General features: G+C 55.0%; 1 protein-coding gene across 1 annotated transcript in view; it reads right to left on the bottom strand.

Annotated features, from left to right (window-relative positions):
• Nucleotides 1-8,098: 8,098 nt before the first annotated feature.
• SALL3 (spalt like transcription factor 3) overlaps nucleotides 8,099-23,030 on the bottom strand; it is a 29,199-nt gene continuing 14,267 nt past the window's right edge. Inside the window, exons 2-4 of the mRNA XM_054164373.1 lie at nucleotides 12,214-15,189; nucleotides 11,657-11,997; nucleotides 8,099-8,646 (exon numbers count right to left, since the gene is read on the bottom strand). Coding sequence (XP_054020348.1) covers nucleotides 8,215-8,646; nucleotides 11,657-11,997; nucleotides 12,214-15,189 — 3,749 coding nt within the window. The 3' untranslated portion in view covers nucleotides 8,099-8,214. The remainder of the gene's footprint in view (nucleotides 8,647-11,656; nucleotides 11,998-12,213; nucleotides 15,190-23,030) is intronic.

Below are 23,030 nucleotides of genomic sequence, written 5' to 3'. Positions count from 1 at the left end.
TAAAAAAGGGATGGAGAGGGAGAAAGAGGAGGGAGAGGAGGAGAGAAGAGGGAGAAAGCAGGAGGAGAGGGAGAGAGGAGGAGGAGGAGAGGAAGAAAGAGGAGGAGAAGAGGGAAAGGAAGGAGGAGAGGGAAAGGAAGGAGGAGAGGGAGAGGAAGGAGGAGAGGGAAAGGGAGGAGGAGAGGGAGAGGAAGGAGGAGAGGGAAAGGGAGGAGGAGAGGGAGAGGAAGGAGGAGAGGGAAAGAGGAGAGGGAGAGGAAGGAGGAGAGGGAGAGGAAGGAGGAGAGGGAGAGGAAGGAGGAGAGGGAAAGGAAGGAGGAGAGGGAGAGGAAGGAGGAGAGGGAAAGGGAGGAGGAGAGGGAGAGGAAGGAGGAGAGGGAAAGGGAGGAGGAGAGGGAGAGGAAGGAGGAGAGGGAAAGGGAGGAGGAGAGGGAGAGGAAGGAGGAGAGGGAAAGGGAGGAGGAGAGGGAGAGGAAGGAGGAGAGAGGGAGAGGAAGGAGAAGAGAGAAAGGAAAGAGGGAGAGGAAGGAGGAGAGGGAGAGGAAGGAGGAGAGGGAGAGGTGTTCCAGGCCAGGCTGGGTGAGGGTTTGGGCAGCTGAGTCTAGCTGAGAGGCGTCCCTGCCCGAGGCAAGGGGGTGGGAGTGGAAGATCTCCTAAGGTCCCTTCCAGCCTCAGCCATTATGCTTCTGAGATTAAATCTCCAAAGACATTCTGTCACTTCCTGGGCAGAGAGCTCCTGGCTCAGGCTGCCCAGGAGGCTGTGGCTGCCTCCTCCCTGGGGGTGTTGGAGGCCAGGCTGGATGAGGCCCTGAGCAGCCTGGGCTGGTGGGAGGGGTCCCTGCCCATGGCAGGGGGCTGGGGCTGGATGAGCTTGGAGGTCCCTCCCAGCCCAACCCATTCAGTGAGTCCTTGAATCCTTCACCCCTTGAATCTCCTCTGAATCCCCTTTGAGCCTCCCTTGAGCCCTTGGACCCTTGAACCCCTGGGCTGGGCTGGAGCTGGGGAAGAAGCTCTTCAGAGCCAGAACTCTTCTCTAAATCTCTCTCTAGCTATTGGTATTGTTATCAATATAGCCCTGGGTATCTCTCCAGCTATAGATATCTGCTTATCAATACAGCTCTGGATACCTTTCTAGCTATAGATATCAATAGAGCTCCAGATAGCTCTCTAGCTATAGATATCTAGGTATCAATAGAGCTCCAGATAGCCCTCTAGCTATAGATATCAATAAAGCTCCAGATAGCTCTCTAGGTATTGATACCTAGATATCAGTGCAGCTCTAAACATCTCTCTAGCTATAGATATCATTATCAATACAGCTCTGGATATCTCTCTAGCTATTGATATCTAGATGGCAATATAGTTCTAGATTGTTGTCTAGCTATGGATCTCTTGTTATCAATATAGATATTGATACCTCTCTAGCTATAGATATCTAGAGATCAATATAGATATTGATACCTCTCTAGCCATAGGTACCTAGATATCAATATAGATATTGATACCTCTCTAGCCATAGGTATCTTGATATCAATATAGATATTGATACCTCTCTAGCTATAGGTACTTAGATATCAATATAGATATTGATACCTATCTAGCCATAGGTATCTTGATATCAATATAGATATTGATACCTCTCTAGCCATAGGTATCTTGATATCAATATAGATATTGATACCTCTCTAGCTATAGGTATCTTGATATCAATATAGATATTGATACCTCTCTAGCCATAGGTATCTTGATATCAATATAGATATTGATACCTCTCTAGCTATAGGTACCTAGATATCAATATAGATATTGATACCTCTCTAGCTATAGGTATCTTGATATCAATATAGATATTGATACCTCTCTAGCTATAGGTATCTTGATATCAATATAGATATTGATACCTCTCTAGCCATAGGTATCTTGATATCAATATAGATATTGATACCTCTCTAGCTATAGGTACCTAGATATCAATATAGATATTGATACCTCTCTAGCCATAGGTATCTTTATATCAATATAGATATTGATACCTCTCTAGCCATAGGTATCTTGATATCAATATAGATACTTCTCTAGCTATGGGTACCTAGTTAGCAATACAGATATTGATCTCTCTGGCTAGATCTATGTATCAATCCCTACCTGCCCATACCAATACAGGTATCTGTCAGCCCAGCTTCCTCCCTAGCTGTGGTCTCCCCCTCCAGCCTTGCCTCCAGCTCTCTCCTCGCTGCAGCAAGTGGAGCTGTGGAGTTCCCTGCTGGTTTCCAGCAGGAGCCAGCAGCTACCTGAGGCTCTGAGCCTCTTGGCTCCCTCCCAGGAGGGCAGAAGTTGTCCTTCCTCCCCCAGTGACATCTTTGGCTGTTGTCCCATCCTCTGCAGCCTCACCTGATCAGACCTCCCTGGCTGCCCAATCCTCCACCCAGCTCCTGCTGCTGCTTCCCCATCCTGCTGGAGGGTGCAGCTCAGAGCTGTCCATCCCCCCCACGCCTGGAGGTGCTGCACAAAGGATATTCACTCTGCAGGTTTGGAGCCAGCCCCAGGTCCAGCAGGGGCAGGGAGGTGATTGTGCCCTGGTGCTCAGCTCTGGGGAGGCCACACCTCGAGGCTTGTGTCCAGTTTTGGGCACCTCAGCACCAGAGAGAAGTTCTTCCTCGTGTCCAACCTAAAGCCAACTTGCAGCAGCCTTTGAGACCAATTTGATAGTCCCAGCAGTTGAACTTCCAAGAGGAAAACAGTGAGGAAGGGATGGGAATAAAAGTGTGGAGGCTCAAAGGCTCACACTGGTGGTTCCACCAGCACTGGAGCCTGAGGAGAATGAGAGCAGAGGGCACAGCACCCACCTGGGCCCAGCACTAAGTGACAGCCTTCAAGCCTGGCAGGTTCATTGTCTTTAAATGAGGGCAGAGAGGCTCTGCAGAGGGACTTGGAGAGGTTGGATCCATGGCCAGGAGGAGCTTCACCAAGGCCAAGTGCCAGGTCCTGCCCTTGGGGCACAACAACCCCCAGCAAGGCTCCAGGCTGGGGGCAGTGTGGCTGCAAAGCTGCTGGCACCAAGGGACCTGGGGGCTGCAATGGCCAAGCAGCTGAAGAGGAGCCAGCAGTGTGCCCAGGGGGCCAAGAGAGCCAAAGGCCTCCTGGCTGGGCTCAGCAATGCTGTGGCCAGCAGCAGCAGGGAGGGGATTGTCCCCTGGCACTCAGCTCTGGCCAGCCCACACCTCCAGGCTTGTGTCCAGCTCTGGGCAGCTCAAGGCAAGAGAGACCTGGGAAGGAGGCAAAGCAGGTGGAGGTGGCCAGGAGCAGGCAGTGTGAGACTGCAGCACAGGAGGCCAAGGGCAGCCTGGGCTGCATCCAAAGCAGCACTGCCAGAGAGCCAGGGAGGAGATTCTGACCCTTGGCTCTGCTGAGACCTCACCTGCAGGGCTGTGTGCAGCTCTGGAGCCCTCAGCACAGGAAGGACCTGGAGCTGATGGAGAGGATACAGAGGAGGCCATGACAATGCTCAGGGGGTTGGAGCAGCTCTGCTGTGAGCACAGGCTGAGGGAGCTGGGGCTGTGCAGCCTGGAGAGGAGAAGGCTCCAGGGAGACCTCAGAGCAGCCTACCAGGATCTGAGGGGAGCTACAAGAAGGATGGAGAGGGATTGTTCCCAAAGGCCTGCAGGGACAGGACAAGAGGCAATGGCTTCAAAGTAGAGCAGAGCAGATTGAGATTGGATGTGAGGAGCAAGTTCTGCACCAGGAGGCTGCTGGAAGCCTGCAGCAGGTTGCCCAGGGAGGGGCTTGAGGCTCCATCCCTGGAGATATTCAGCTGGGGATGTCCCTGCTGAGGGCAGAGGGCTTGGACTGGATGAGCTTTGGAAATCCCTTCCAGCCTGGACCATTCTATGATTCTAAGCACTACTGATAAAAATAGCTCAGATGTGAAGCAAACCCTCCCTACTCCAAGGACCCAACCAGCACTGTGGTGTAAGACAGGCTGGAGGGAAGGATCCATCCAGAGGGACCTGGACAGGCTGCAGAGCTGAGCCCAGGACGACCTCAGGAGGTTCAATAAGACCAAGGGCAAGGTCCTGCAGCTGGCTCAGGGCAATGCCAGGCACTGATAGAGGCTGGGCAGGGACTGGCTGGAGAGCAGCCCTGGAGAAAAGGCCTTGGGGGTGCTGGGGGAGGAGAAGCTCCACAGGAGCCAGCAGGGAGCACTTGCAGCCCAGAGAGCCAAGCAGAGCCTGGGCTGCAGCAAGAGAAGTGTGGCCAGCAGGGCCAGGGAGGGGATTCTGCCCCTCTGCTCCACTCTGCTGAGACCACAGCTGCAGCTCTGGGGCCAGTTCTGGAGCCTCTGTGCCAGGAAGGCTCTGGAGGGGCTGGAAGGTGTCCAGAGCAGGGCCAGGAGGAGGAGCAGAGGGCTGGAGCTGCTCTGCTGTGAGCACAGACTGAGGGAGTTGGGGTTGTGCAGGCTGGAGAGGAGAAGCCTCCCAGGAGACCTTCCTGTGGCCTTCCAGGATCTGCAGGGGGCTCCAAGAAAGCTGGGGAGGGACTTTGGAGGGTGTCAGGGAGGGATAGGACTGGGGGGAATGGAGCAAAACTAGAAGTGGGGAGATTGAGAGTGGCTGTTAGGAAGAAGTTGTTGCCCATGAGGGTGGTGAGAGCCTGGCACAGGCTGCCCAGGGAGGTGTTGGAAGCCTCCTGCCTGGAGGTGTTTGCAGCCAGGCTGGAGGTGGCTGTGAGCAACCTGCTGTGGTGTGAGGTGTCCCTGCCCATGGCAGGGGGTTGGCACTGTCTGAGCCTTGAGGTCCCTCCCAGCCCTGGCAGCTGTGTGGTGCCATGCAAATGAAGAGCCTGCCAGCAGCTTATACAAACATTACCTCTTTATTGTACAGCTCTTGATAACATGGAGTAAGTTCCTCACAACTTCTTTACAGCGTTGTGAACAGTTCCAGGTCGGTGCCTACCGCTTGTGCCTGCAACTCAGTTTCCAACCATTCAGCTAAAGTCCAACACTACAGCAGGTTTCTCTTTAGTTTTATTGATTTTTTTTTTTAAATTTTATTCCATTTTAATTTTTTTTAACCTTTTTTTTTTAATATATATTTAATAGAACAACTGTCCACATAGCAGCTACAAATATTTAAATAAAACTTTTTATGTTTTAAAAAATAAAATTAGGGGGGGAAAAAAAAAGGAAGGGGGGGGGAAATAAAAGGAAGAAGAGAAAAAAAGGAAGAAGAAGAAAAAAAAAAAGAAGAAGAAAAAAAAAGGAGGAAAAAAGGAAGAAGAGAAAAAGAAGAGAAAAAAGGAAGAAGAGAAAAAAGGAAGAAGAGAAAAAAGGAAGAAGAGAAAAAAGGAAGAAGAGAAAAAAGGAAGAAGAGAAAAAAGGAAGAAAAAAAGAAGATAAAAAAGGAAGAGGAGAAAAAAGGAAGAGGAGAAAAAAAGGAAGAGGAGAAAAAAAGGAAGAAAAAATACGATAAAAAAGGAAAAGGAGAAAAAAGGAAGAGGAGAAAAAAGAAGAAGAGATAAAAAGGGGGAAAAAAGGAAGAAGAGGAAAAGAAGAAGACAAAAAAATAATAAGGGGGGAAAAAAGGAGGAAGAAAGAAAAGAAAAATAAGTACAAAAGAGAAAAAAGGAAAAGAAAAAATGAAGATAAAAGGAAAAGAGAAAAAGGAAAATAAAAAAGGAAGATAAAAAGGAAAAGAAAAAATTGAGAAAAGAAAAAGGAAGATGGGGAAAAAAAGGAGGAAGAGCAAAAGGAAAATAAAAAATGAAGAGGAAAAGAAAAAAGGAAGAGGAAAAGGAAAATAAGGAAGAGAAAAGGGGAAAGAAAAAAGGAAGGGAAAAAGGAAGAGAAAAAGGAAAAGGAGAAAGGAAGAGAGAAAGGAAGAAAGGAAGAGAGAAAGGAAGAAAGGAAGAGAGAAAGGAAGAGAAAAAGGAAGAGAGAAAGGAAGAAAGGAAGAGAAAAAGGAAGAGAGAAAGGAAGAAAGGAAGAGAGAAAGGAAGAAAGGAAGAGAGAAAGGAAGAAAGGAAGAGAGAAAGGAAGAGAAAAAGGAAGATAAAAGAAACAGGAAGAAAAACAAGAAGAAAAAAAGGAAGAAAAAAGGAAGTAAAAAAAGGAAAAAGGAAGAAAAGGGGGGGGGGGAAGGCAGAAAAAGAGGAAAAAAGGCAGAAAAAAGGAACTAAAGTAAGAACCAAGCAGATAAAGGGAGCGAAAAAAGAAGACAAGAGGTTTGTTACTGACAGGTACTTGCACATGAGGAGCATGCTATCATTTCTGTTTCCCCAAGAAAACTTCACACTTCTGCCTGCTTGGAGAGATTCAAACCAAAATTCGCTTGGAAAAGAAGAAGGAGAACAAAAAGGCCAAGGCTGGGAGCCCCAGCCCGGCTCATCAGCCATACAAAAACGCCGTCAGCGCCAGGCGTGCCCTGGTTTGCTTCTCTCTCGGCTTCGCTTCGCTCCGGGTCGTGTTTCTGCAGTACAAAAAGCTTCCTCCGCGGGGTGCTTGTGGCGGCTTGTCCGGGGGGGGGGGGAGGGGGCCGGGGTGTTGTCTGTTACCCGCATAATCTTAACATTATAAATACTACAGACAAGGATACTCTCATCATACACAGCCGGGAGGGGGGCGGGGGGAGGGGCACTAAAATCACTTTAGTTCTTTAAGATTAAAGAGTCCTAAAACCCGACAGGTCCCAAGCTTGCTAACTAACTGGAACAAAACGAAAGAAAACCGGCAAAGGAGTGGTGGTGGAGGTGGAGGTGGAGGTGGAGGTGGTGGTGGTGGTCTGACGACGCCAGGGTGAGGCCCCCTTCCCCCTCCCGCCCCCAGCCCTGTTCTTTTTGTTTTCCCCTCAGGTGAGGTTCTCTCAGGAGCAAAGTGGACGTAGACTTCTTAGTCTGTTCCTGTCCCTTCGTTTGTTCCTTTCTTTGTTGTGTTTTGTTCCCTGGTAAATGAAAAGGTTTCAGAAAGTCCTCAGCAAGAGTCGGCCTCGCTGGGGGGAGGGGTGGGGGGAAGAAGTACCATGCAGAGACCTTGCAAGACAACTGTTGCTCAGCAGCCACGAAGAGAGTTATGGATTTCTGCTGGGGTGAGGCTTCCAAGGGGGGAACCCCAAAGCAGGTCAGGTCAGGAAACCCAGCGCTCAGCTTGGGCAGCTGGACGCAGAACAGGACCAGCTTGGGATGCTGGACACGGAACAGGACCAGCTTGGGATGCTGGACACGGAACAGGACCAGCTTGGGATGCTGGATGCAGAACAGGACCAGCTTGGGATGCTGGACATGGAACAGGACCAGCTTGGGATGCTGGACTCGGAACAGGACCAGCTTGGGATGCTGGATGCAGAACAGGACCAGCTTGGGATGCTGGACATGGAACAGGACCAGCTTGGGATGCTGGATGCAGAACAGGACCAGCTTGGGATGCTGGACACGGAACAGGACCAGCTTCGGATGCTGGACACGGAACAGGACCAGCTTGGGATGCTGGACACGGAACAGGACCAGCTTGGGATGCTGGACATGGAACAGGACCAGCTTGGGATGCTGGATGCAGAACAGGACCAGCTTGGGATGCTGGATGCAGAACAGGACCAGCTTGGGATGCTGGACACGGAACAGTACCAGCTTGGATGTGGAACAGGACCAGCTTGGGCAGCTGGACTCTGAATAGGACCAGCTTGAGATGCTGGATGCAGAACAGGACCAGCTTGGGCAGCTGGATGTGGAACAGCACCAGCTTGGGATGCTGGACACAGAACAGGACCAGCTTGGGATGCTGGACACGGAACAGGACCAGCTTGGACGCAGAACAAGACCAGCTTGGGCAGCTGGACGTGGAACAGCACCAGCTTGGGATGCTGGATGTGGAACAGGACCAGCTTGGGCAGCTGGACTCGGAACAGGACCAGCTTCGGATGCTGGACGCGGAACAGGACCAGCTTGGGTAGCTGGACTCGGAACAGGACCAGCTTCAGATGCTGGATGCAGAACAGGACCAGCTTGGGCAGCTGGGTGTGGAACAGGACCAGCTTGGGATGCTGGATGCAGATCAGGACCAGCTTGGGATGCTGGATGCAGATCAGGACCAGCTTGGGATGCTGGATGCAGAACAGGACCAGCTTGGGCAGCTGGACTCGGAACAGGACCAGCGCCATGTGGAGGAGAGGTCCCACAGTCACTGGTGGGGTGGTGGTGGGTGGGTGGGGGGTGGTGTGGAGGTGTTTAATTGATGCCAATCTCCTTGTTGTCCTCGATGAACCTGGTGAAGGGGCGGCTGGCTCCCGTCTCGGGGCTGCCTTTGTCCAGGCTGACGAGGGGAGGGCTGCCGCCGGTGCGAGCTTTGTCCATGCCGCCGGCCAGGCTGCCCAGGGCGGGGATGGCGCCGCCGGCCAGGCTGCCGGGCAGCTGGGGGATGCCCCCGTTCTGTATGACAGAGATCTCGTTGTTCTTCATGGCCAGGCCGTTGGTGATGGCCGCGGCGTACTGGTTCCAGAAGCTGGGGTCCACGTTCATGGCCCGCGCCGCCAGGTCCTTCTGGAACATCTCGGAGAACTTGAGGGCGTCGCCGCCCAGCAGGGCCATCGGGTTCTCCACCGAGAGGCGGCGGCCCCGGCGGGCAGGGGCGTTATTCCACATGTGGGTCCCCATGTGAACCTGGAGGGGGAGCAACAAGCGAAGGGGGGAGGGGAGGGAGACACAAGAAGCAGCCCTGGGTTAGCAGGATCTGGGGGGAGCGGCCGACCCGAGACGCCGCGGCACGCAGAGTGGCTTTGAACGCTCCGGAGAGGAAGAGGCTGAGAGGAGGAGTTAATACATGCTTAGAAATATCTCAGAGGTGGGGGGCAAGAGGAGGGGAAGGGGGGAGGGGGGGGGCCCACCTGGAATAGTGCATCCAGTTCTGGGCTGCCCAGCTCAGGAGGGACAGGGATCTGCTGCAGAAAGTCCAAGGGAGGGCTACAAAGATGCTGAAGGGACTGCAGCACTGCCTGGGGAGGAGAGGCTGAGAGCCCTGGGGGTGTTCAGTCTGCAGAGGAGAAGGCTGAGAGGGATCTGATCAATGTCTATCAATAGCTGAGGGCTGGGGGGCAGGAAGGAAGGGACAGGGCCAGGCTCTGCTCAGCTGCACCCTGGGATAGGACAAGAGGCACTGGATGGAAACTGCAGCCCAGGAGGTTGCAGCTCAGCAGGAGGAGGAACTTCTGCCCTGGGAGGCTGCCAGAGGCCTGGAGCAGGCTGCCCAGAGAGGTTGTGGAGTCTCCTTGTCTGGAGCCTTTGCAGCCCTGCCTGGATGTGTTCTGTGTGCCCTGTGCTGGGCTCTGTGCTCCTGCTCTGGCTGGGGGCTGGCACTGGAGGATCTCCAGAGGTCCCTTCCAGCCCCTGACACCCTGGGATCTGCAAAGTTGCCTTTTTGTTCACACCAAACACAGATCCACTCTGTGGCCAGCACTCTCCCAAGGCCCAGCCACACTCAGCTCCACAGCACTTCTCCAAGCTGCATTTCTCTCTTCTCACTGAAAGCATCAATGCAGCACCTCGGGGAGGTCTCCTCTCAGCTCAGACCATGCCGTAGGCAAGATGGAAGTTCTCACATGCTGAAGATGACCAAGGGCCTTACTTGCACGAGGGGAGGGCTGGGGATTGCTTTTTTTTTCCTGCCCTCCTGCACTGTTTCACAGAATGGGTTGGGCTGGAAGGGACCTCAAGGATCATCCAGTCCCAACCCCCCTGCCGGGGCAGGGACACCTCCCACCAGCCCAGGCTGCTCAAGGCCTCATCCACCTTAGAATCATAGAGTCACAGAGTTGTCAGGGCTGGAAGGGGCCTCAAGGATCATCCAGCTCCAACCCCCCTGCCATGGGCAGGGACACCTCACACTACAGCAGGTTGCTCACAGCCACATCCAGCCTGGCCTTAAACACCTCCAGGGATGAGGCTTCTTGGTGGCCTTGAACACCTCCAGGGAGGGGACATCCACAGCCTCCCCAGGCAAACCTGTTCCAGTGTCTCCCCACCCTCACTGCCAGGGATTTCCTCCTAATCCCCAGTCTCAATCTGCCCTCTTCCAGCTTTTTGCCTCTTGCCTCCTTCCATAAGACCTCCTCTGAGGCCAGGGGCATCAGTTCTTTATTTTCCATCATTTATTCAGCATTTGTTGTGCTAGAAATCTCCCCCCCCAAAAAAGGGGATCTGAAAATGCATTCCCCAGGCTGTGTCCCGGTGGCTTAGCTGGGGCCTGGGGGCCCAAGGAGCATCAGTCCTGTGGCAGCTGGCTGGGAATCAGTGGGAAGCAGCTTTCTGCCCTGCAATGGCTGCAGGAGAGGCATCCAAGAGGCTGAAGGAGCTGTGCCCTCATGCTTTAGAGTGAGGCTGTTTGGCACTGATGGGCCATGAGCCCTGGCAGGACCTGCCCCCAGCTGGCCGTGTGGGGGGCACCACACCTGGCGGGAGAGCCTGCGCCCAGAAACGGTTCTGAAGCTCTCAGCACTGCACAGCCACTTGGATCCTGGAATCAGGGAACTGTTTCCAGCTGGGAAAGAGCTCTAAGATCCCCAAGTCCAACCATCATGATGCTCAGCCTGGTGGAAGCAGCACAGCCACCGCTGCACAGCACACGCCGCCCCGGAGCTCCTTTCTCCTTTGGGACAACTGCTCAGAGCTACAACCTGCTGAGTTCAAGCAGGGCTGAACATCAGCCAGCAGCGTGTGCCCAGGTGGCCAGGAGGCCACCAGCATCCTGGCCTAGGTCAGGAATGGTTGGGCCAGCAGGACCAGGGCAGGGATTGTCCTCCTGTACCAGGCACTGGTGAGGCCACACCTTGAGTCCCGGGCTCAGTTTTGGAGCCCTCACTCCCAGAAGGACACTGAGGAGCTGGAGCAGGTCCAGAGAAGGGCAACCAAGCTGGGGAAGGGTCTGGAGAACAGGGCTGGGCTTAGGAGCAGCTGAGGGAGCTGGGGGTGCTCAGCATGGAGAAGAGGAGGCTGAGGGAGACCTCATTGTTCTCTGCAGCTCCCTGAGGGGAGGCTGGAGCCAGCTGGGGGTCGGTCTCTTCCCTCTAGTCTCTGGCGATAGGACAAGAGGCAGTGGCCTGAGGTGGTGCCAGGGGAGGGTTAGGCTGGAGATGAGGAACAATTTCTGCGCTGCCAGAGCGGTCAGGGACTGGCACAGGCTGCCCAGGGGGGTGGGGGTGGTGGAGTCCCCATCCCAGGAGGTGTCCAAGAAACCTGTGGCCATGGTTTGATGGCCATGGTGGTGCTGGGCTGATGGTTGGACTCCACAACCTTAGAGATCGCTTCCAAGCCTAAATGGTCATTTTTTCTCCTCAGTTTTTAATGGAGCAAAACTAGGAATGGGTAGATTGAGATTGGATGTTAGGAGGAAGCTCTTCCCCATGAGGGTGGTGAGAGACTGGCACAGGCTGCCCAGGGAGGTGTTTAAGGCCAGGCTGGATGTGGCTGTGAGCAACCTGCTCCGGTGTGAGGTGTCCCTGCCCATGGCAGGGGGGTTGGAGCTGGATGATCCTTGAGGCCCCTTCCAGCCCTGGCAGTTCTGTGGTTCTGTGATCCTACGATTCCAGGTGCCTCAAGCCTTTTTTGCTTGCTTGCTTGTTTGTTTCTCTCCACCCCCACAGCTTCCAAGCCTTGGCAGTGCCAGGTGGCCTCTTACCTTCAGGTTCCCCTTTGTGGTAAAAGCTCTACCACAGATTGTGCAACCAAAGGGTTTTTCACCGGTGTGGGTGCGCTCGTGTATCTGCAGCGCGCTGGCTGAGGAGAAGGTCTTCCCACACGACTGACAGTTGTGCTGCTTGGGGGTCCGGCGAGGGGGGGGCGCCAGCATGGGGGCGATCCCCGGGCTCATCACTGTCTGTGGCGCAGCGGGAACCTGGATTCCGGCTGGGAGCGAGGCGACCTCGCCCAAAGAGATGGGCTTGCCGTGGCCGTTCACTTCCACTTTGATGGTGGTGGGTGCGGTGCTGGTGACCAGGCTAGGAGTGCTTTGGCTGGGACCTAGAGCAAAGTCGGGTTCAGAGAACTGAGAAGGCAGCTCCCGCAATCCGTGGGTCAGTAAGTGCTGCTTTAAATTACCCAGGGTGGAGCAGCCCCGGCCGCAGAGCCCGCAGACAAACGGCCGCTCCTTGGTGTGGCTGCGGTGGTGGATTTCCAAGGCACTCTTGCAAGCAAAAGGCTTGCCACAGACACTACACACGGGACTCGGACACTTACCACGCTCTCTGCTCAGGAACAGCAGGCTAAAGGGAGCCTCCTCTTTGATCGCCGGCCTGCCGGGGGTGCCGAGGATGGGGGTGGCGGCGGTGGCGGTGGCGGAGGTCAGGTCCAAGGCGCCTCCGTTTTCGCTGGCGGGCGGGGGGCTGTCCGGCTTCTCCGTCTTGAGCTGGATCTCCGGCGGCTCCTCCTGGGTGCCGAGCCCCGGGGACTTGGATCTGAAGCTCTCGCTGTTGCTGTGGACGGGAGACAAAGCTTGCATGGAGGAAGAGGACTCGGACATGGCAGGGCTGCCCGCGCTCTGGCTCTCCAGGTCGCCCACGGCCGACGAGGAGTCGTTGCTCAGGTGGTCGCTCTCCCCCGAGCCGTTCTCCATGGCTTTCAAGCCGGCCAGCTGCTGGCAGTTCATGACGGAGTCGATCATCTTCATCTGGTTCTCCAGGGCGGCGATGCTGGAGATCACGGACGGCGGCGAGGAAGGGCAGGACCCGGAGTAGGATATGAGGGGCTTGGAGGGGCTGGCCGCGTCCTTCAGCTCCGGGTCCTCCTCCATCGAGTTCTCGTCGAGGTCCTCATCGAAGTTGCTCAGGGCGTCGAGGTTCTTCTCGTCGTAGGAGAGCTCCGAGTCCATGGCGTCCTGGAAGCCCTCCGGCAGCGGCGTGTTGGGGATCTGGCCCCCCATGTGCATCCGGATGTGCTGCTGGAGGACCACGGCGTTGGTGAACTTCTTCTGGCAGATGGGGCAGGAGTGCTGGACCCTCAGCGGCGGCTTGGCGCGGTGGACGCCGAAGTGGGTCTTGAGGTTGCCTTTCGTGGTGAAGGCCCGGCCGCAGATCTTGCACTTGAAGGGCCTCTCCCCGGTGTGCGTCCGGTAATGCATCTTGAGGGCGCTCTGGCAGCTCAGCACGCGGTGGCAGATGACGCACTGGTTGGGGTCCGTCATCTTCTTGTCGATGTTCTCCACCAGCTGCTGCAGCTTGGAGGTCTCGGAGGTTTGCATAGAGTCTAGCAGGCCGCCGAAGGGGAACTTGGCCTTGAACTGGTCGGGGGCCGCCGGAAGCACAGGGGTGGGCAGGCTCGGCGCCGCCCCGCTGTCCGCGGCGGCCCCGGGGACCGAGGAGGCGGAGGCGGCGGCGGAGGCCTGCCCCAGGTCCCCCAGCCGCGTGCCCGCCGCCGGCAGGGTGACAGCTTCCCCCTTGGGCAGAGAGGAGGAGCCGCCCTGGGCGGGCTGCGGGGACTCGGCGGAGGCCGGCGCGCCCGGCTCGGAGGCGTTGAGGCTGGGGGAGAGAGAAGTGCATTCGCTGGAGGCGGGAGAAGGCCTCTGGGGTGACCTGCTCATGGGGGTGATGCTGGGGGAGTCTCCGTAGCTGTTCACGCCGGGGAGGGTGGGGGGCAGCTGGAGGCCGATGGACGTGGGGACGGTGGGCAGGACGGGTTTGCTGTCCAGCCAGGTGGTGACCGGCTTCTCGGGGGGCAGCGACATCCCGTAGGGGATGCCGGAGCAGGTGGGCACGTTGTCGAGGTATTCCGGAACGGGGTAGGGGTTCATCTGGATGTGGGGGTACTTCTCTTTGTGCCTCTGGAAGTGGACTTTCAGGTTGCCCTTGGTGGAGAAGCGGTTCCCGCAGATGTTGCACTTGAAGGGCCGCTCCCCGGTGTGCGAGCGCAGGTGGATCTGCAGGGCGCTGTCGCTGCCGAAGACCTTGGCACAGAACCTGCACTTATGCTTGAAGAAGGGGTCCTCGGAGCTGGCCTTGGGCTCGAACACCGACACGTTGGGGGGCTTGCCCTTGCGGTGCTTCATCAGGGCGGAGAGCGGGTCCAGCGCGTTGGCCGTGGCGGCGATGCTCACCAGCGGGTTGGGGAAGATCACGCTGCTGTTGGAGGAGGTCTGAGGTAGAAGTGGGTTTGGCAGGCTGGACACCGAGGCCAGGCTCCCGTGGGCCCCCAGCGAAGGCGGGGTCGGGGTGCTCTGGGGCTGCACGGCACCGTTGGGGGCGCCGGAGGCGGCCGCGGGCGTCACGGACACGACGGCGCCAGAGGAGGAGGAAGAGGAAGGGAGGCTGGGGTCGGGCGGGGCGGAGGAGCCCCCGCCGGAGACGTTGGGGGTGCTGGCTCCTGACGTGGACCTGGTGAGGTGCTGGGAGCCGTCGAAGGCGGCGGCCTGGGCGCTGACGGCCTGCCCCACCATGGCCGGGGGGATGACGGCGGTCAGCTGGACGGCGGCGCTGGCGGCGAAGCCCTGCAGCTGGCTGGCCGCCTGCCCGGCCCCGCTCTGGGCGGCCATCACCGTGCTGAGGGTGGCCCGCAGCGGCTGGCGGTTCATCATCGCCACTTGGCTGCGGATCTGCTCGATCAGCTGCAGCTGGTGGATCTGCTGCTGCTGCAGGGCCATCAGCTGCTCCAGGATCATGGGGATGGCCACCGCCGCCACCCCGCCGCCCACGCCGGCCGAGACCGCGCTCCGGGCCGTCTGCGAGAACTGCGCCACCGCCACCTTGGTGCTCAGCAGGGTCTCCAGCGTGACGTTGGTGTTTGGCATGGCGTAGCTCGTCACGGGAGGTGGCTCGGGGAGCTGAGGTAGAGGAGTAGCTGTAGTTGAGGTGCCCTGATTCTGGAAACCCTTCTCCGCGGGCGTTTCTACCTCCATCGGCTCTTCTTCCTTCTCCGCCGCCTTCACCTCGGAGCCGTCGTTGGCCTCCGCCTGGGCGCCGTCCTCGGCGGCTTCGCTCTCCGCCTGCTCGCTGGGGGAGCTGGCGGGCGAGGGCTCGGGGAACTCCTCGGCGGGCGGCGGCGCCGCCTCATCCTCGCTGACGATCAGCACCAGGGGGTTTTTGGTGCAGCTCTTCTTGTGCTCCAGGAAGTCCGTCCACTTGAAGAACTCGGCGCAGCATTTCTCGCAGACGTTGGTCTCCTCGCTCCCGCTCCGGCTCTCGTTGCCGCTGTCGCCGTCATCCGCTCCTTCTCCTGGGACTGCTGGGGGGCGGGGGGAAGGGTGGAAAAAAATCAAAGGATTGTTATCAGCCAAGGACTTGCAAGACAGCTCCGTGGTTAAAAATTTGGCACATCAGTACAAATCAATTCTTTTTGTCTGTATTTAATTGGGTACAAATCGCCCCCAGCTCCAGCCGCTTGCTGAGGAGCCTGCCCCCCGCCCCCCCGTCCCGCACGCACGCTGCCGGTCCCCGGCTCTTTCTCACCTGGCTAATCATTTCCTCAGCACAAATCCATCAAATTATGAGGCGCTATCAATCGTGGACACCGCTCCCTAATGAAATTCCATAGGAGCCATCGATTCCCGATGCTTTCATACCCATCGGCGGCACCTCGGCCGCCGGGCACGGAGCGAAGCTTTTCCGATGGGCTCATTAGGATTCCCCTTTACACCCATCGAGCTTCCTCGTCTCCAGCAGAATTAGAGATGCCTTTGCCAGTTCACTTAACATTGCTAAGCTAATCTGTAACCTTTCAAACTCAAATCAGCGCCTGACAGGGCACAACTGGGCTTGCTCCGACTCCACTACGGGTCCCGGGCCACCGAGATTTATTGTCTTTGTACAGTGTTGAGACATCAGAGCTTTAATGTAATTCCAGACAGCCCTTGGAATCAATAAGCATTTGTTTAACTGAAGAATTTCCAGCGGAATGAATTCATTTAGGAAAAGGGAAGGGGAGGTGGGAAGCACTTCCAGCAGTTTGACCCCTGTGACAAGGGCTTGTGGTGCTAGGATGAGGGACAGCGGCTCTCAGCTGGGAGGGAGGAGGTTTGGACTCCTGAGGAGGAAGAAATTCTTGGCAGTGAGGGTGGGGAGACGCTGGCACAGGCTGCCCAGGGAGGCTGTGGCTGCCTCCTCCCTGGAGGTGTTCAAGGCCAGGCTGGATGAGACCTTCAGCAACCTGGGCTGGTGGGAGGGGTCCCTGCCCATGGCAGGGGGCTGGAACTGGATGGGCTTCAAGGTCCCTTCCAACCCAACCCAACCCAACCTAACCTGTGATTCTAAGTCTTCCCATCCCAAAGGCAGGCACAGAAATTAGCAGCACATCTCTCTTCTACTGTGCTTGGAAGTGCTGCTGAAAGGGAGCATCCTGCAGCACCTAAACTGGGTGCTCTACATCCTCACCATGGCATTCACATTATTCACACAGTATCACTTGCTCACTCAGATGTCCCTGTCCATGGGGGGAGGAGGGGGTTGGAACTAGGTGATCTTGAAGGTCGCTTCCAAGCCAAACCATTCTGTGTTTCCATGATCTTGAAGGTCCCCTCCAAATCCATTCTATGATTTTCAAGGTCCCTTCCAACCCATCCCATTCTGTGATCTTGAAGGTCCCCTCCAAATCCATTCTATGATTTTCAAGGTCCCTTCCAACCCAACCCATTCTCTGATGCTACGATCTCCGAGGCCCCTTCCAACCCAAACCCTTCCACGAATCTATAGCAGCCCCCCTGCCATTAGCTGCTGTGCTACTGCTGTCAGCCACTAGAGCTCAATTGATTTCCCCCACCTCTCCCCCCCCCAAAAGGAAAAAGAGAGATTTATGACCCAGCCAGAAATGAGCTCTTTAAAGTTCATTTCCTCTGACCTGTTTAACACCAGGACGTGGGGAGTCAAGCACCCTGGTTTTCCTTTTTCCCCCGCCCCCCCTTTCCCCTTTTGTACCTATTTCCATCTCTCCTGATAGAAAAGCTCAGCAAATTACATGCTTGTGCCCTGGTGGAAAGCCCCACTAATTGGTTACACATGTTTAATTAGTGGTGTAGGCAGCTACTTCCTCTGCCTCGCGCTCGCTCCCTCCCAACCAGCAGCGCCTGGAACCGGCGGAATCCTAATGCGCACCTGATCAAATAGGGAGGGAGAGAGGGGGAGAGAGGGCTGCTCAGGGAGGGGAAAAAAGACCCAGATCGACACAGCCCAACATTTGTCAGGGCTGTAGGGGCTTTTTTGTTTGTTTGTGGTGGTGGTGGTGTTGGTTTGGGGTTTTTTTTGGTAGGCAATTACTCAGCTTCCGTTGGCCGCCCTGGCCCAGAGCTGCTTTTCGTCAGCCCCAGAGAGCGAGCGGCAAAGAGAAAAGGGATCAGATGAGCAGGAGGGGAGGAATGACAGCTGTAAATCAGGCCTGGGGTAGAAGATCCATTGGAGGACGTGAGAAAAAAGCAGCTCCCAGGCTTCTCATTAGATCAATAATTTATCGTTCTGGGTACCGAGAGAGCTTCTGCTGAAGAGCTCCAGGAGTTTGTTTCTCTTTTGTGCCGGGGAAGAATGCTCGGCCAGGGCCCTCTGCTAAGGTTTCCCTCGAGCAGCCAGGTCCTGTTTCTCTCTCAGAAGAGAGCTGTGCTTTCTGAATCCAAGCACAAAGCAAAACCAAACAACAAAAAAAGGGTGTTTCCCCCCACCTCCTTTTTCTGCAACCCCCTCCAGCTCCACTCTTATTTCACAGCATCAACACTCAGGCTGGAGCAGACCCTCAGGATCACCCAAGGCCAACCCAGAGCCCTGCTCTGCAAGGCTCAGCCCTAAACCGCAGCCCCAAGCACCACAGCCAAACCACCTTCAAACACAGCCAGGCTTGGGGACTCCACCACCTCCCTGGTCCAATCCTTGACCACTGGACCTATTTTCCAGTCCAAACCTACCCAGTCGTAGCTTGAGGCCTTTCCCTCTTGTTTTTATCCTGGATCCCAAAATAATTCCTCTTCTTTTTTTTAATCACTATAATTCCACATTGAAAAACCCAAACCAAAACACAAAACCCCAAATCAAACCCACCAAAGCACAGCTACCAGTGAAAATTAAACAGGTGGCAATTCATGAGGCTCTACTAAATTCTGCCTTGATCTTAGAATGTTTGGTAGTCTAAATACCCACTCAGAGCAGGGAGTGCAGCCTGTGTGTGTAATGAGGTTGAGCGTAGCTGGAAGCAAAGACAGAGCTGATTTGTGTTGAAGATAGGCACAGGGAGCAAATACAGCATCCCAGCCTCTCCCTGCTGAAAGGAATGGCACAGCTTCTGCTGCCTTGGATGGGGCAGGATTGTCCTATTTCGGGGATGAGCAAAGCCATGAACAGAGCCAGCAATAAATGCCTGAAACAGGAGATGGGCAAAGAAACTCAGACCTTAGCATTGAAGGCTGAGTTGAAACTCAGACCTTAGCATCAGGGGCTGACAAGAAATTCAGAACAGAGCATTAAAGGCTGACAAGAAAGTCAGCACTCAGCATTACAGCAGAAAGAGTTACACTAAAAAACCAAAAGGGACAAAATGATTTCCTGGTACACCATAAAAGTGTAGGCTTGATGTGGTTCTGCTCACTCCCAACCCAGAGGTTTTTACAGAGCATTAACTATAAAATCACTTGGGACAAAATGAGATGTCAGCTCCTCCAGCCTTCGCCCAGCTCAAACTCCCTCCAGATTTCAGCAGGGAGTCTTGCCTGATACAAGGTGAGAAACCTGCACCCCTGAATGCTGTTTCTCAGCTTTCTACAGCATCTCAAACTCATCATTTCCCTGCCCCTTCCCCCCCACAAATATGAACCTCCCAAAAGCTGTCCCTTTCCAAAACCTGTCCCTTCCCCAACCTGCTCCTTCCCCAAGCTGTCCCTTCCCAAAACCTGCTCCTTCCTCAGCCTGTCCCTTCCCCAACCCTGCTCCTTCTCCAACCTGCTCCTTCCCCAACCTGCTCCTTCCCCAACCTGCTCCTTCCCCAACCTGCTCCTTCCCCAAGCTGTCCCTTCCCAAAACCTGTCCCTTCCCCAACCCTGCTCCTTCCTCAGCCTGTCCCTTCCCCAACCCTGCTCCTTCCCCAACCTGTCCCTTCCCCAACCCTGCTCCTTCTCCAACCTGCTCCTTCCCCGAGCTGTCCCTTCCCCAACCCTGCTCCTTCCCCAAACCTGCTCCTTCCCCAAACCTGCTCCTTCCCCAACCTGTCCCTTCCCCAAACCTGCTCCTTCCCCAGCCCTGCTCCTTCCCCAACCCTGCTCCTTCCCCAGCCCTGCTCCTTCCCCAACCTGCTCCTTCCCCAAACCTGCTCCTTCCCCAACCCTGCTCCTTCCCCAACCTGCTCCTTCCCCAACCTGCTCCTTCCCCAACCTGCTCCTTCCCCAGCCCTGCTCCTTCCCCAGCCTGCCCCTTCCCCGATTCTGCCCTACATTTTAACCTCTGCTTGTGGGTGCATTTATCTACCCAGCTGCTTCCCCACTACAAGTGGACATTGCTGGTTGAGAAATTCTCACTGAATTAGACTATTTTCGGTTGCTATTTTGAATATCAGCATAAAATTCCACTGCTCTTGACTAGCTCTGAGGAAAACTCTTCTTCAAGTACTGCTGGAGGGTTCTTTTCCCTTTTCGTCCCCCCTTTTTGTGCTGCTGGGAGGGGGGAAGACAACAAAATGCAATTGCAGAGAGTCAAATATTATTTAAGGTTTCTGCGGAGAGAGCTGAAGCTGCTGCACTGCTCGGGCTGGGATCGATAACCGACAGCTGCTGCGAGACAGCCCCGGACTAATCCTTACTGCAAACGCTCCTGCAGAAACTTAACTATCACATCGTGGTAGGGGAAAAAAACCCAGCGGAGGAGAGAACAGAGAGAGTCTGCTGGGTGCAGGTATCCTGAAGTGCACCTCCAGAAACTCCCCCGCAAAGCCCCCTAAAACCAGCGGCTTCCGACCCATCCCCAGCGTCCTGCCTCAGCCTCCGCAAAGGCAAACCGCGCAGAGCCCAGGCCAGCAGAACACCCACGGCTGCTCTCTGCAGAGCCTTCCCCATCTCAGACGACTCCAACAGGTCTTTGTTTACGGTCCAGCTTTGCATTTTGATAGCTGGGGGGGACGGATCCTCCGCTCCTCCTCGCTCCCAAGCTGCCGGCTCGGAGGCAGCGCCGCTACCTCCGAGGGCTTTCACGGGGGAGAGTTTTCCACTCCTTACTGCCAAACCTTGGACAACTGGCCAGGAGTTGCCTTAATATTATCCTCACTCTTAGTATTCTTACTCTTCTGATTATAATTCTTGCTCTTCTTACTACTCTTCTTCTTCTTACTGTGGCTACTACCTCTGTGACTACTGACACAAGCCTGCAGACGAGGAGTCCCGAAGCAGCTGCAGGCTGTGGCTCCTCTCCCACCTTTCCTACCTCTCCTCCACCTTTCCTACCTCTCTTCCTCCACCTTACTCTTTTTTAAACCTCTATTTGATCTCTTTCTCACATTTTATCTTTCTTTTTTAACCTCTGTTTTATTTTTTTTTACCTGTATTTTCTTTTCTTTTCTTTCTTTCTTTCTTTCCTTTCCCCCCTTTTTTTCACCTCTGTTGTCACTTTCCCCTTGCCTTTCAGGAGAGCTTTCTCTCAGGCAAGCCCCGCACCAAACAGCCAGCGAGGGCCCCGGGCGCTGCGCAGCCATCCCCAAGGCAGTTTGCCCTCTGCTCTGGAATGGAGAGGAGCTGAACCAGCAGCCAGCTAATGATTTCAGACACTCTACAGCCATCACCCAGCCCAAATGTGAGCGTTTACAATCAAAACAGGTATTATGTTCTGCACGAGGAGACAGCCTCATGATCCATGGATGTCAAAACCGAGATGTATAATGCATAAGCTCCCAGCAGAAACCCAACCTGCTGACGCCCACTGCCAGGAAGTATCAACATGAACCTGCTCAGCATTTCCAGAGAGCAAGCAGCCTGCTCCTCTAATTCATACACCAAAGCAGCAGCAGCAGCAGTTTGCAGCTGGAAGATCCCTCGTGAGGAAGCACAAGTGGGGATACGAGCAGCGGAGGTGTTGCTCCTGAGCCTTCACCACCATCAGGACACTTTTTGAAAGGACCAAGGAGAGAATATCCTTCTCATGGAATCATGGAATTGTCAGGGCTGGGAGGGACCTCACGGCTCAGCCACTTCCCCCCACCCCCTGCCATGGGCAGGGACACCTCACACCGCAGCAGGTTGCTCACAGCCACCTCCAGCCTGGCTGCAAACACCTCCAGGCAGGAGGCTTCCACCACCTCCCTGGGCAGCCTGTGCCAGGCTCTCACCACCCTCATGGGCAACAACTTCTGCCTAAGGTCTAATCTAACCCTCCCCTCCTCCAGCATGGATCCAGCCCCCCTGCTTCTATCCCTCCCTGTCACCCTCAGATGTCCCTTCCCAGCTTTCTTGGAGCCCCCTTCAGATCCTGGAAGGCCACAATGAGGTCTCCTGGGAGCCTTCTCCTCTCCAGCCTGCACAACCCCAACTCCCTCAGTCTGTCCTCACAGCAGAGCAGCTCCAGCCCTCTGCTCCTCCTCATGGCCCTTCTCTGGACACCTTCCAGCCCCTCCAGATCCTTCCTGGCACAGAGGCTCCAGAACTGGACCCAGAGCTGCAGCTGTGGTCTCAGCAGAGTGGACTAGAGGGGGAGAATCCCCTCCCTCATCCTCTCAGAGTCTTCAAGGACTGAAGTAATTTGGGGGGTGGGGGGAGGTTGTGTCCCCCCCCAATTCATCTTCAAAGTAGCCATGGAAAATAATAACAATACAGATCTCAACCAGGGTTTTGCAGTCATCTCTTAGGGAATTCAGTTAAATCCCTCTCCAAGCTTCCCTTCCCCACACTGCTCTGCAAGCAGGTGACACAGATGGCACCCAAGCGAAATGCCACTGGGCCAGGGACGACAGCACGGTGCCTGCACGGGGCACACACACACTCTCAGGCTGCCAAGATGCTTCACAGAGCTCCCATCCAACACCTTCTGCTTGCTGGAGTAGCCTTCTACTCCTGTTAGAAACAGCACTGAAATGGATGGGGTTGAAAGAATTGTTAGGGTTGGAAAGCACCTCGAGGATCATAGAATTGTTAGGGCTGGAAGGGACCTTGAGGATCATAGGATCATAGAATTGTTAGGGCTGGAAAGGGCCTCAAGGTTCACAGAACTGTCAGGGTTGGAAGGGACCTCAAGGATCATCCAGTTCCAACCCCCCTGCCATGGGCAGGGACACCTCACACCAGAGCAGGTTGCAAGGCTGAGAATAACCATTGATAGCAGTTAGATACACACAGACACACAGACACACAGACACACAGACATATTAATATACATCAATAGGTAATTTAAAAGATATTTCCTGTATTGAGGTATGTATTTTATATTAAAATACATCTTTGATAGACATTCTGATCACTTCAACCCCTCTCTTAATGCCCGTTTCACGTCTGTGCAGTGCTTCCTGTGCACACCCGGGGGGCATGCACTGGCTGGACGGCCGCTGCCCCGCTCGTCCCACCCCTCCCTGCGCTGTTTCCTTGCGAATAAGGCTTTTAACCACCCCCTTTCCAGCAGCACTGCTTGATAGGAAACTATTTATTAATAGAGGAAAAAACCCACCTAAAACAACCACCAACCAAGGGCCTGCATTTATTGCTGCTGTATTGATTTCAGCAGGGCATAAAAGCTCCCCGGCAAATGCTTCCCCGTTTGGGGCTGCTCGCTGGAGCTCCGCCGGCGACAGCGGCAGCAGCGTTTGCTCATCCATCCAGGCTGTTGCCAGAACAGCCCTCAAATATTAAGCTGAACTCCAATGATGATGATGATGATGATGATTTGCGCTTTAGGACAGCACTCATTTTGCAGGGGGAAACCTGCATTTTGTCTCTCTTTCACAGCTCTCCTCCCCTGCCTGATCTATCACCAAGTGATTAAACCCATTAAGCACCGAAGAGTTTAATCTTTCTCCTGGCTGTTGCGTTCTGGGGGTGAAGTATTTGCTCCTTTCATTTTTGTTTCGTTTTACTTCCTCCAGACAAACAAATCATTTTGATTATTACAGTCAGGATGTGGTGCAGC

The sequence above is a fragment of the Dryobates pubescens genome, chromosome 9 (assembly GCF_014839835.1).
Source record: "Dryobates pubescens isolate bDryPub1 chromosome 9, bDryPub1.pri, whole genome shotgun sequence".
NCBI classification, from domain to species: Eukaryota; Metazoa; Chordata; class Aves; order Piciformes; family Picidae; genus Dryobates; species Dryobates pubescens.
This window is presented reverse-complemented; position numbering and strand designations above follow the sequence as displayed.